Genomic DNA, 13,913 nt, shown 5'->3' with positions numbered 1-13,913 from the left:
CATAACATGATGATGATGGGCATCCAGGTTTTGGCTCATCTTTGATGGATGATTTTCCTGCTTTGAAACGCTGAAACCACAGATAATACTGGGTTTGGTTCATGCATGCTTCCCCGCACACTTCTTGAAACATGTTACAAAGTTTCTGTAAAAGTTTCGCCCAATTTGAAACAAAGTTTTATGCACACACGCTAATCTTACAAGATCTTCATTTTCGTAATACCGTAGTGAGAGATGGCTTTGACCAAGGGGGAGACTTAGAACAAAAATTGAGGAAATCTTAGGGTTCAGTATTTGACACAGATTGACCTGTTACATTGTACTAAATACAAAATGCACCAGTATTTTTTTTTCTTTCTTGTAACAGGTTAATCTGTGTCAAATACTGAACCCTAAGATTTCCTCAATTTTTGTTCTCACTACGGTACCAGAAAATCGCCACAAGTACGGAGCACAGCCAACTTCACTCCAGTGCTCTCAGTCTCACAATGACTAAATGTGGCATGATTACAATTACCATTAAGCTGCTGGGAAGATTTCTGTTGCGCGGCTTTGATAACGAGAAAGTCAAGAACAATTTCGTTGATCGTATTTTGTGGAAGTTTGAAAGTTCGGCTCCGTTCTGAACAGATTTCGTGATTATTCTCATCGTTTGTGTGTTTATTTTATTTCCATTTATTCCCACACTAGCCAGCCTTAATTGCTCCAGAAATCAAATAATTGTAATTTATATAAATATTTATGTTCATAGTAACATTTCATATTCCAATGATAAATATTTTTATTTTCAGACGTTATTTAGTCGTATGAAAGCAGGAAAGGAAAACGGCACCAATTACAGGACTGAAGTTAGCTACTTAGAAATTTATAATGAACGCGTAAAAGATTTGTTAAGTCGAAACACAAGCCACAATTTAAGAGTTCGAGAGCATCCACGACGAGGACCTTATGTACAAGATCTCTCTCATCATCTTGTCACTGATTATCCTGACATTCAGGTAAGTTGAGTTTACTTCATATATTTTTGCTGGTAAATTACTGCAGGGTGATTTTTTTTTAAAGAATGTGCAAGTTGGTTTGAGGGAGTTAGCGTCCCTTTTCAACGCTGAGGCTATATGAGATGTGGACCTACAGTTTAAAATGGAATCCTAATTGCTGTAATGCGTTCATATTTCAAGTTTTACCCATCAGGAATCGAATCCGGGACTCCATACATCAAAGGAGCGCGTGTGTAGCTAGATCAGTGGGAAAAACTGGCAAATCCAACAAAATAAAGAGTCCGTTAGCAGAAAAATAATAGCCTATGTAAAGTTGTGCACGGTTGTCAGGTGATTGATAATGCATTTTCATTATTCCCGCAATGCAGTGTTAGTATGCCTTCAGGGTTGTAATCATTTGGGAAGAATTTGATTCCAGCGTTGGCTTTTGTCGTATGACGAAAGATACACATGTAGAACACTTGTTATACCTAGGTTATGGTGACCAGACGTACTGATTTTCGCAGTACAGTACTGTTTTTCAAATAGCTGTCCTGCGTGTTGCAAAGACCCGTAGAAAATCGAGAAATGTCCTTCTTTTTTTAAAATGTTCGGAGTTAACTTACTTGTAATATTAACGTGTGCTAACTTTACAATATTGTAATGTTTCATTCTTTATTCACAACATTTTGAATCACAGGCAATCTTTTCTGAATGATGAACCGCTGTGTTTTTTAACACTCCTCAAAAGATTAGGGATGGAGAACAATCAACAAACCATTGTTTTACAATACATTGTTTTTATTGAGAAGGGCTTGTTGAGATATCGGTAAGGTAGAAAAAGTTTCTTTTTCAACGTATAAAAGTGATGGTAACCAAGTTAAGCAGAAGTTCCCTCGTGCCGGTCTAAAATTTCTTTTTTCATTCCTTAAAATAATACCACGCTCCGAAAATCGAAAAAAAAAAAAAAAAAAACTTTAGCCCAACACGAAGTTTCACTGTACATTTATAAAAATAAACCACTTTGTCATTTATAGAAGCATTTGGAGTTGTGTTGAATTCCTGGAATACTTTTGGTCAGTACTTTTAACAAAAATAAATGAATATAAATGTTAAATGAAATAAGAACAGTGGCGTATTTAGGGGGGTGGCTATCGGGCTCACGCCCTCCCGAAAGAAATTTGTTATATGCAGAACTTCATTAAAATTTGTCGGCACCCAAAAAGAAAAATGTATGCTTATTCATGTGTTGTGCATAGCCCCCTTCCCCCGCGAAACAAAATCCTAAATACGCTACTGAATAAGGACATTCGTATTCTAGTACACAGTAAACTATTATATTCTATTATACCTGTATCCTACTTTTCGTTTATCAGAATCTCGTCACCCTAACGTAGGTAAAGATATCAATATTATATGGTATAGTTCATATCAGTTTAGGTAAGAGGCTTGGTAATCTCAGATGTTATTGAATTTAACAGATGTTAAAATTAGGAGAAAATTACGGAACCTGTATTTTTTTTGTCCTAAAAAAAAATCCTGGCCCGAGATACAGGCTGTCAAAGATGGTCCTATTTCTCACGTGCGATTTTCGGCAAAATATTAAAATGCTCCATCTCTGGAACAGTTCAAGATATTCTGTTGCTTGTTATTTTATTTGAAAGAAATACATTACTGAATGAAATTGTATCCTCCGTTTGGACATATATATTCAAGTTCTCGAGCTGTACCTTTCTGAGATTTTTATGATTTTTTTCTCCAAAAATTGTCAATTCCCAAATAATAATAATAATAATAATAATAATAATAATAATAATAATAATAATAATAATAATAATAATAATAATAATTATAATAATTATAATAATAATAATAATAATAATAATAATAATAATAATAATAATAATAATAATAATAATAATAATAATAATAATAATATCATCCTCGTCTCAGAAACACTGATCTCTAAAATCCTGAGAATTTTACAAGAGTGATGTCTCTAACGGAAAGGGAGAACACGCCACTGTCATTCCTTCTTGTCATCTTTATGTCTACTGTATATTCCCCTGTCTTTGTCGATTTGCCTTCTCAATTCGCAGTTCAACACTATACATGTTATTTTATACTCTTCAGTTCAACTTTGTTTCCATACTTTCCCTAGTTTTACAAAGTTCTTTCTTAGCAGTGCTGTCTTTATGATATCGTACATTTACTCGGGAAGTTCAAAATGCTCCCAGAGCTAGCTAGTTCCTGTATCTACTTTCTCTCAACTCATATACTTTTCTTCGAAATTTCAAACAAAACGCTTTTTTAATCTCCCCGTCTTTAAACTTGCCAGTACCTATTGTGCTGTCTTCTACTTTTATTTCCTAGTTAAACTTTTCAGTGGGATTCTACCTCAGTCAGTATAAGATTATGATTTTTTGCATTTATTTCTTATCACTGGCACTGAGAACGTTTTTGTTTTAATGTAGCAATTATATGGTTTAATACTATCCATTGATTGTAATATTTCTCTTACAAGTCTCTTGTATTACTTCCATTATACCACAGTACTCAGAAGACAAATTTCATATAAGTCTTTACAGAATATAATACCGCTACTTAACATCAAACATATGAAACTCGTGTGTTTATCCTATTTCTTTAGTTCTTCCATTTAAGTACTTTCAATCGGTTCCTGCCTGTTGTGCCTAATGACCCTCCAGCACTTTGTAACGCATTTTTGATTTAATCTTATCTCTAGGCAGAACAGGAATTCCTGTTCTGCCTAGGTCCTGTTCTGCCTAATTCACACAAAAAGGGATATTTAGATTTGAGGGAAATTTATTAGTACCTATTTCCCCTTGATTTTCAAATATCATTCAAGAACTCTCTAGATTGAACACGCGAGTAGAACGAATTGTTTCATGTAACCAAAACCCATAAAAATCATTTTTAGTATAACAAATGTAGGGAAAGTGTCCGGTATAATGTAAAAAGCAAAACACCACAATGACGTTGAGTAAACTGAATACACAATTTATTAGAGATAAATACTTCCAAATATTTACAAAGGAAACTTTAGAAGAACAAAGTTTGCGCTAGAATAACAAATTAAAATATCGGAAAGGAAGTACAGTTTTAACTTCTTAAAGTCACATATATATCTTTTCAATTTGAGAGAGAACAAAACTTCGAAACTTCGAAACACACACTAAACCCACACACAACCTTCATTGTTATAAATGTAAACTGTAAGCTACAACGACTACATAGGAAATCAAATCCAATTGACCCGACTCTAATCTACTTTGCAAGGACTTGATTCTCTGCTGAATACGCTTATATTTTAGTTTCTGTTCTCTTGGTTTCTTCCCAACTTCTACAAGCATAATTGATCTTTCATTTTCGTTCTGCTCTTGCTGTAAAAGCTGGACAAGGGTAAACATATTCGGATGTTCCTTTGTCAGCCTTTTATTAAACTTCGAATGCCAACCCTCCACTGTATTGGTTGTCCTTTCTTCTCCGTTGTCATAATGATTCCATAGTTCACTGGAAAACATTTAAGAGAGCATTAGTATTGAACAACATTAAGCAAACAAATTATAACGTTAACGAATAGATAATTGTCTGAAATATCTGTTGAAGTTTCAACGAAAAGCGCATCAAGTTTCCTGCCAAAATGTATGAAATCCAGCGTTCGGTGAACAGACTGAAGGTTCTAACACTGGGTACAAAATTGCAACAGTCAAAGTGGGAGGAGACAGAAGTACAACACAAAAAAATATCTTCATAATGAAATGAATCGACATGGGGAGCTCAGATATTTGACTCATATCCATAATTCTTACACTTACACAGCTAACCATTACTTCAGCCATTAATAACATATGAAGCATCATTGATTGTAAATGTACGTAAATTACATATGAGTTACTGTAATTAATTTGCGGGCTTTTGACAACGGTGTCAGGGTCACTTTATTCAGTGACAATTAGAGCCATTTTCGAAAACTATATGTTTGAGGAAACACTGGAATTGATCAACATAAGCAAATAGTTTTGTCTGTCTTTTTTCATTGCAATTTTGGACTAATATACTAAACCCAAATCGGCAATGAGGAAAAATTATTGCAATAGAAAATTACATATGTTTTATATAATTCGTAAGAAAAAGTAAACCTAACTATACAGTACTTACGGTGTAAACTTGGCGTCTGCATCGTTCAACCACGTTTCAACCAAATAATCGTGAAAATCGTCTCGAATCGGCACATATGGTGCATCTTCTTGTATATGAAAGTACATATCACCAATTTTATCAATGGGCACAAGTGGTAAAGCATTAGCTCGTCGTATCGACCTTCTAACTTGCATATCTTGACTGTAAAATGAAGATAAACCCAGTAACTGGACTTTTCTCCAGATGCACTAAGTATAGTGGAAGAAACAACCACGAACAGTAGCATTAGGAAAAGATCTAAATAGAGCATTGATAGCAGCCCTTTCAAAGTCCACAACAACTTTGGCAGGATGCAAGGTGAAACCATTATCAACAGCCTTCTCCTTAATTAAGCACAGCATTCTGTAATAATTGTCCTCTTTTTTGCTTGGCAGTAGACAAAATAGAAATGGAAAGACCTGCCCCAAATATTTCCCGTGTAAGGTATAAAGTTGATGAAATAGACGTGGAGCAGCTTTAAATGTACCATCCATAAATAATGTGTCCATAATTAGGTTTACTTTTTCTTACGAATTATATAAAACATATGTAATTTCCTATTGCAATAATTTTTCCTCATTGCCGATTTGGGTTTAGTATATTAGTCCAAAATTGCAATGAAAAAAGACAGACAAAACTATTTGCTTATGTTGATCAATTCCAGTGTTTCCTCAAACATATAGTTTTCGAAAATGGCTGTAATTGTCACTGAATAAAGTGACCCTGACACCGTTGTCAAAAGCCCGCAAATTAATTACAGTAACTCATATGTAATTTACGTACATTTACAATCAATGATGCTTCATATGTTATTAATGGCTGAAGTAATGGTTAGCTGTGTAAGTGTAAGAATTACGGATACGAGTCAAATATCTGAGCTCCCCATGTCGATTCATTTCATTATGAAGATATTTTTTTGTGTTGTACTTCTGTCTCCTCCCACTTTGACTGTTGCAATTTTGTACCCAGTGTTAGAACCTTCAGTCTGTTCACCGAACGCTGGATTTCATACATTTTGGCAGGAAACTTGATGCGCTTTTCGTTGAAACTTCAACAGATATTTCAGACAATTATCTATTCGTTAACGTTATAATTTGTTTGCTTAATGTTGTTCAATACTAATGCTCTCTTAAATGTTTTCCAGTGAACTATGGAATCATTATGACAACGGAGAAGAAAGGACAACCAATACAGTGGAGGGTTGGCATTCGAAGTTTAATAAAAGGCTGACAAAGGAACATCCGAATATGTTTACCCTTGTCCAGCTTTTACAGCAAGAGCAGAACGAAAATGAAAGATCAATTATGCTTGTAGAAGTTGGGAAGAAACCAAGAGAACAGAAACTAAAATATAAGCGTATTCAGCAGAGAATCAAGTCCTTGCAAAGTAGATTAGAGTCGGGTCAATTGGATTTGATTTCCTATGTAGACGTTGTAGCTTACAGTTTACATTTATAACAATGAAGGTTGTGTGTGGGTTTAGTGTGTGTTTCGAAGTTTCGAAGTTTTGTTCTCTCTCAAATTGAAAAGATATATATGTGACTTTAAGAAGTTAAAACTGTACTTCCTTTCCGATATTTTAATTTGTTATTCTAGCGCAAACTTTGTTCTTCTAAAGTTTCCTTTGTAAATATTTGGAAGTATTTATCTCTAATAAATTGTGTATTCAGTTTACTCAACGTCATTGTGGTGTTTTGCTTTTTACATTATACCGGACACTTTCCCTACATTTGTTATACTAAAAATGATTTTTATGGGTTTTGGTTACATGAAACAATTCGTTCTACTCGCGTGTTCAATCTAGAGAGTTCTTGAATGATATTTGAAAATCAAGGGGAAATAGGTACTAATAAATTTCCCTCAAATCTAAATATCCCTTTTTGTGTGAATTAGGCAGAACAGGACCTAGGCAGAACAGGAATTCCTGTTCTGCCTAGAGATAAGATTAAATCAAAAATGCATTACAAAGTGCTGGAAGGTCATTAGGCAGAACAGGAAGACACCTTTCAATCTTCATCCATTTCCTTCTGCTACACAAAATTTGGGGAGGGGGATGTCCTCCCTGTCTCCTTTGCCAGAGACACTCATGATGAGAAATAACATTCCAGTTATGTAATAGAGTTAATTGTAGAGAGGCATCAAAAATCAATTAAAAGAAAGAGCATCTATTACTTTTCATTTATTAAATCTTTTTCCCAAGGTAAGGTTTAGGACGGTAAAATATTGTCCTAAACGATTGACATATCCATCGAATTTCTACAAAAAAAATATCTACTTGTAGCACTGCAATAGGTGTGTTACAAAGCTTGCATAGATTTGGTTTGATTTTGTTAGCGTCCCGATTTAGCAGTAAGGCGTGGACGTACAGTTTAACGTGGGATCCAAACCACATGAGCTACGCCGGGAATCGAACCCGGTCTCTCACACCAAAGGTGCTTACCGTAATACGGTAACCGCTTAGCCTCGAGGGAGGTCAGAGTATGCATAGACTAGGATTAAGAGTGAATTTATGAACTTTCATTCAAATCATTTTGTCTCCACCGGCATATCGATCGCTTTATATACATGAAGAAGAAATCACAATCTGAAGAAAACAGAAGTTCTAGTTTTCATTCTCAACCTCTCTGCGTACATCTAGGTTTAGCGCTTCAGTACTTTTAAACCGTCAGTTTTTACCAACTTCCGCTGCTGTATGATATTCTATATCCGTTACTAGATTGCAGAAATTCTGGCGCCTTCATTCCAGCCAAAAGTAGATTTTCATCGTTATTCTCCCGTATTGTGTATTACTCTGATTTATTTTAAGGCAAAACGTGTTTCTAAGATTTGAAAACTTCTTTCTTTCCCTTTCTTAAAATTATATATTTTGTATTCTTACATGCAATATTCCATGTAATACATTAGAAATAATCTAGCACAGCATCGTAAGGACAGTTGGAGAGTTACTTGAAAGCGCGAACTTTGGCCTAATAGCCAGCATTAAAGGTAGTGGGAGCCAATGTGCTGTCCACACATCGCCTCAAAGGTTTGAGTGTCACAAGTCGGCTTGTAAGCCCTGACCCCAAAAGGGCTGTTAGGAAAAATGAAAGAAAAGTGAGGCCAGTTATTTCGGAGAAGTAGGGGGACGAGCTCTTCCATCGGGAATCGTATCCGGGATCATTGCCTTCTACTCAGAGTATTCTAAAAAAGAAGAAGAAAAAAAAAGAAAATCCCGTTGCCTTTCACCCCGCATTATCTCAGACCGGAAGGGGCTAAATCAGGGCAATGCGGAGGATAGATAAGGGGTGGTCCTCCGTCTTGGGTGGATCCAGTTTATCATTTGAAATTTTCATTTTTTCTCAGGAGTTTTAATTAATAAGTAGTTGTTTTTCTTTGTTTATATTTGCAATGCATTAACTATTCCTTCATTTTAGACTTGATGAATCTTTTTTTTTGTTTTTTTTTTTTTTAATTTAATAAAATGTATTAAAAAATTGTGCCATTCTTATTACTTCTGCGTCCCCAATACGTATATGATATAAGTCTTCCTGAAACTAAAGTATAGATTAATTGTTACTATTCGTTTTCCTAGCATTGAAGAACACACACTTTTCACTATGTTATTATGGTTCATCTTAATTTCATTATTTATTTATTTATTTATTTTGAATAGGAATTGATGCGGCGGGGTAATAATCACAGGACTACAGCTAGTACAAATATGAATGATGTAAGCAGTAGAAGTCATGCCATATTTACCATAATGTTCGTTCAAGCAGGCTTTTCTGGAGACATGCCTAGTGAAACTGTCTCTAAAGTTCATCTGGTAGATCTGGCAGGAAGGTAAGCTTTGATCCTAAATATAACTCATTATTCAAATAAAATGTATTAAAGACTAGTTACGTTTCAATGCAAATGTTTGTAGCAGTGTTTGCCAACCTTTAAAAGTCTGAAAGTCTCTCAATCACACAATAAGGTGTACAGAACATATGTTGGCTTATAAATATATTGCGTTTTCCCACAAAATAACAAAATGTAAATGGTCATATTAACATAAAGTTCTGACTAAAAGGAAGTGTTCATTAACCAAATATTAGGAAATTTTCAGTTAGGGAACAAATCCAACACTGAAACTGTTCTTCAAAAGAGGTTAATAGAATGCACAACCTTGGTCGAATATGTTCGCAAGTATCCAGCCTCACAATGTGTTTTGAAACTAAGGTTTTATCCTACATTAAATCAGTTTTTAGGGGGAAACATGCCAAACTTATGTTCTGTCTGAGTTACGGTATCTCTGCGCTTGTTGTATGTTTCACGTAGTAGCTAGGCGATGGTCGTTGCTGGAACTCTGCTTGCAGTCAGGCATCCAAGCAGGGCACGATAGAAAGCATATCCTGAGTATAGCACGCTGGCTAGCTTCGCGATATGGGGATGCATGTTGTCATACTGAAAGGTGAAGTCTCGCAGTTTCCAGATCGAGTCGGGGGATAAGATTAACGACGTCACAAATGTACAATGCATAAAACATACTTCCTTTAATGAAGACCAGAGGAGTGCATGTGTAGTTTATTACTCTTACACCAAAATGCTAGGTGTGGGTACTGTATGGCTTGAGTGAACGAACGTAGATTTTTGTTTAGTGTTCCGTACGCTTTTCTGATTGCACTGGTTGTCAGTTAGAGCTGCCAGAATGAACGCCAGTCTGCAGAACAAGCAGTCTTTCGCAGCCCTACTGTGCGACCTGTAACGGATCGTTTCAGCCGATCCGTTTACAGAATAATGTTTCAGAATAATTTTATAATGTTCATTTTTATTTCAGCTTTTCAATGTTAGCTGATTTAATTTTATTTGTTAATTGCCGACATTATCTCAATCTGTACTTGTTTATTTTCATTTATTATTTGTTAATTAACTTATATTATGTGCAGTGAAATTCATATTCCATTTTTATTAATGTCTCTGGTAATAGGATATGATATTCTTTATCTGCACCTAGGATACTGCACAATGGACTTTCTAGCAGATATAAATTACCTTTGAAAGTTTTGTAACCAAGAATGATACAAAATATACCTTGATACATTGTGTAGTCGTCGTAAAAGAAAAGATAACGACAAATTACTTTAAAATTAATTTTGTTTGATTTGGCATAAGAGGTCTGTGAAAATGATGTGTCTATAAAATAATATCCTTTCGGAATCCTAAAGTTAACATTTGTTGTACAAAAATATATCGGATGTACTTCTTAAATTCAACATATATAGTTCAAGAAATGATTTCTGAAGACATGTGCGCTTGACCATCTGATGTTTTATCACCAGTCCATTAAATTTTATCAATGTACTTATTCACTTATGTTGTAATTCAGATTTCTCCGTTGGCTAATATAAATGTTTCTGAAAAGAAGATTGAATATATTAATTAAGTATACTTATGATTATTTAGTGGTATATTACTATAGTATTGCAACGATAAACAGAAGCAATTGTATTAGTATATATATGCGAGGTTAAGTGGAAAGGATTAAGATTGTATGAATTGCAACTGAGATGATATGCTCACATTGATATTATTGTCGTTGGATGGTCCGTTCAGGCTACCTAGCTATAACAGTCTGCCACTTGCTTAGTATACTTACTTTAAATATTGTTATCTATAACTTAACTTGTGTATAGTATACAACCGGTTTATCGACTACATCCGATTATATTCACCTTCTTCCGAGGGCCACACCGTTGTGTTTCCGAACTTGCAATCTGAATAAAGTTCTAAATTTAAAGACAGTTTGTTGTCCAAACAGTAAATCAGGACAAAATAACAAAGCTAGTTACACCTTTCAGCCTGCGTCTACATGGGGAGAAGAAATTTCACATCAGACCACATTCGAAATCACTTAATTTGCCCATTAGCCTAAACGATGGTGTCATCTTCGCACGGCTGACATGGACATAGAGATAAAGCTATACCATCGACCTTCAAACTATTATCAGCATCCCCTCTACAGATACTACGATCAGCCCACCTTCAGGAGAGATACATTCTGTGGTACATATTTTGTTCGAATCGTATGACGTGTTCTTAAACTCGTTTCCGTCAATATACGGTCACGAAAGTCGAGAAAAAGTCACGAAATTTAGCCTTTTTTTTTTTTTTTTTTTTTTTTTATCTGTACAAATATAAGTATAGACTGGAAAATTTTGTTCTATAAAGTGTCAAAATTCACCACCGAAAATATGTATGGACGGCTTTAGACGCTGCCAAATCGCATGCAAAGCACGCTTCTATCACATGCATGAAAATAGGCCTAATTTGCACCCAAATTTTCTCGTGAGAATGTTGTGAAATTTTATTGTTTCGTAAAGAAAATGTCACGAAATTTCATTTTGGAATTATAGTAGACACCCTGATATACGATATTTCTCGTATATATCATGGATATTTAGTGCAAGGGTGATGCATAAAGTCTGGCAATAATCTGGTACACAATATACCTGTATTTATTATAGTACAATAAAACAGGTTAACATTCAATGTATATCCTCTGTATATATATACGCGGATATATATACTGAGTATAGTCCCTCGTCTTGGACTGTCTGCAACCACTTTTCTTCCAATTTTTCGATTTCACGTCGATACCACGTCTTGTTCTGAGAGACAAAGAATTCAGTCACTACTGTGTCCATCTTTTGCTGTTTGATGAAGCATTATGATTTCAGGAAGTGTGTCATGGACTGAAACACGTAGTAATCCTAAAGGGGTAAAGATAGGGCTATATGGCGGTTGTGGCATCATTTTTTATGCTATCAAATTCCTGAAGTTTTTGCTGCGTTTTCCGTGCTGAGTGTGGTTATGCGTTGTCCTGTTTTAGCGAGGCGCGCTTACGATTCGCAAAGCAGGATACCGGTAAAGTCCAGTATATATATCTGCGCCAGCTGTTCGAATTAAAGTCGGCATTGATAGTATGACTGATAAAAACGAACTTAAAGTGAAGTACCCTCTTGTAGTTCCACCATATACAGAGCATGACTATGCGGGAAACGGTCTTGTTTGACAACGACCGATTCTGAAAGTTGGCCCTTGCTCAGCTCAGCTTAAAAAAAAAGTCGCTTGTGACAATCCGCCTCAGGAACATACATCACGCGGATTTTGCAGCAGTTGTCATCATACATCCACTCTCCTCTGGGCCTGAGCTGAGGTCAACTAGTGTGATACAATACGGCAGCTCTTGATGATTTTCCTGAGTTCGTGAAGATGACGCACTAGGTTGATTTGACAATCATCATGTGCTGGTGGATGGATTTTCCTCATTGGCATGTCGTATGATATTAGTATAGGTTGGCCGGACCTTGGTTAATCTTCGATATTTTTAAATCTGCATGAAATTTATATTACTAATGAGTTGCTGTGTTGTGGTTCACTACACCTTCCCTTGTGGTTCACTACACCTTCCCCTTTTGTATAACAGAAGTTTTAGGTTGCTGTCACATCGTTATGCTCGAGTTCGAACTCACACAGTAACATTTCACGTATCTGGCATTTGATCACTGTCACTAAAAACTGATTGAAGATATTGGCCTAGTGGCTGCCTCCGTGTTAAATAGTTCGTTTGCGACGCCACATCTTGAGTCAATTTAACCATGCCGATCAAGATCTTTTCTCATGAAGGCGTGTACACGCGCCTGCTGTTTGAGTTGTGGAAAAATTGCAAGATTTATGACCTATACTTTAATTTGTCTGAAGTTGATTCCCTTAACTAGTTGCTTACAATGCTAATGCGGGAAGAAACGTACTTAAATAAGATACCTCAAACATTTCTTTCCCAAACGATCTCTTCCAAGAACACTTGATAACTTTTCATCCCCTTCTAATAGCTTCTCTTCAAAACCAAAGGACTCAAATGGTTTTGACAGCGAGGAAAATCAAAGAATAATTTTTGTTTCCTTAATTTTAAATCTTTAACCTAAATTAGACAGCTAGTAGAAATAAGCATAGGCTAAGAGCAGCCAGTCCAGCTCAGCCCCACCTCTATCAAACATATTTTCGTGACGCAAAAGCGCAACACATTAAATCACTCAGTAATGTGTGTTTTGCAAGACATTTCTCATTGTATATCCAAAGCGTGTGTAGTTAACTAATGTAGTTGATATTATAAATTGCTAAACAAAACCCAGGTTTCACTGTGTGTGTCTCTGAATGTGAACATAAACCTATAGACATAGGCTAGTACTAAGTCAGATTCTCAGAATTAACATCGTACTACTACATACCAGTTTACAATAAATTCAACATAAAGTTAGGTTAATGAAGTGTTTGTCGTTTCATAAATTATTTCTCCACCCTGTTGATTATCCGTCTCATTTAGCCTAAAGGAAATACCTTTTGGGACATTATATTCAAGACTGTATTTCATTTCAATATCTCAAAAGTGTTAATCAATTTCAATATCTCTAGTATTGTACTAAAGTGAATACAGAAAACTATTATATTTAGCGTTCTTGTATTTTATTTTATTAAGAGCTTTTTTTAAATATAATAATTAGTTATTCATTGTCATGTGTTAGGCTGTAAATTGTAGTCTGAAGTAATGCAAAAGGAAAAAATACATTAATTATTAAGATATGGTTAAAATAAAAAAGCTTGAAAATATAAAAGAAACTCATACTTATCCCGTCTGTTGTAATATCTTCATCTGATGCTGATTTAAAATTCGTTGCTAAAAAATGTGATTCTGTTTCCACGTTGAGCTGTGAGT

The 13,913-nt window shown here is 35.2% G+C and overlaps 1 protein-coding gene across 3 annotated transcripts in view; it reads left to right on the top strand.

The window, feature by feature from the left end:
• The window catches only part of Klp98A (kinesin-like protein 98A), a 289,085-nt gene that overhangs the window by 158,916 nt on the left and 116,256 nt on the right, over positions 1 to 13,913 (top strand). For all 3 annotated transcript variants that reach the window (XM_081730769.1, XM_081730768.1, XM_081730767.1), the window contains exons 6-7: positions 792 to 998; positions 8,832 to 9,001. In XM_081730769.1, coding sequence (XP_081586895.1) covers positions 792 to 998; positions 8,832 to 9,001 — 377 coding nt within the window. The remainder of the gene's footprint in view (positions 1 to 791; positions 999 to 8,831; positions 9,002 to 13,913) is intronic.

Source organism: Thermobia domestica, chromosome 11, assembly GCF_964235325.1.
Source record: "Thermobia domestica chromosome 11, izTheDome1.hap1.1, whole genome shotgun sequence".
Taxonomy (NCBI): Eukaryota; Metazoa; Arthropoda; class Insecta; order Zygentoma; family Lepismatidae; genus Thermobia; species Thermobia domestica.
Note: the sequence above shows the minus strand (reverse complement) of the source record. Positions and strands in the feature narration are given on the sequence as shown.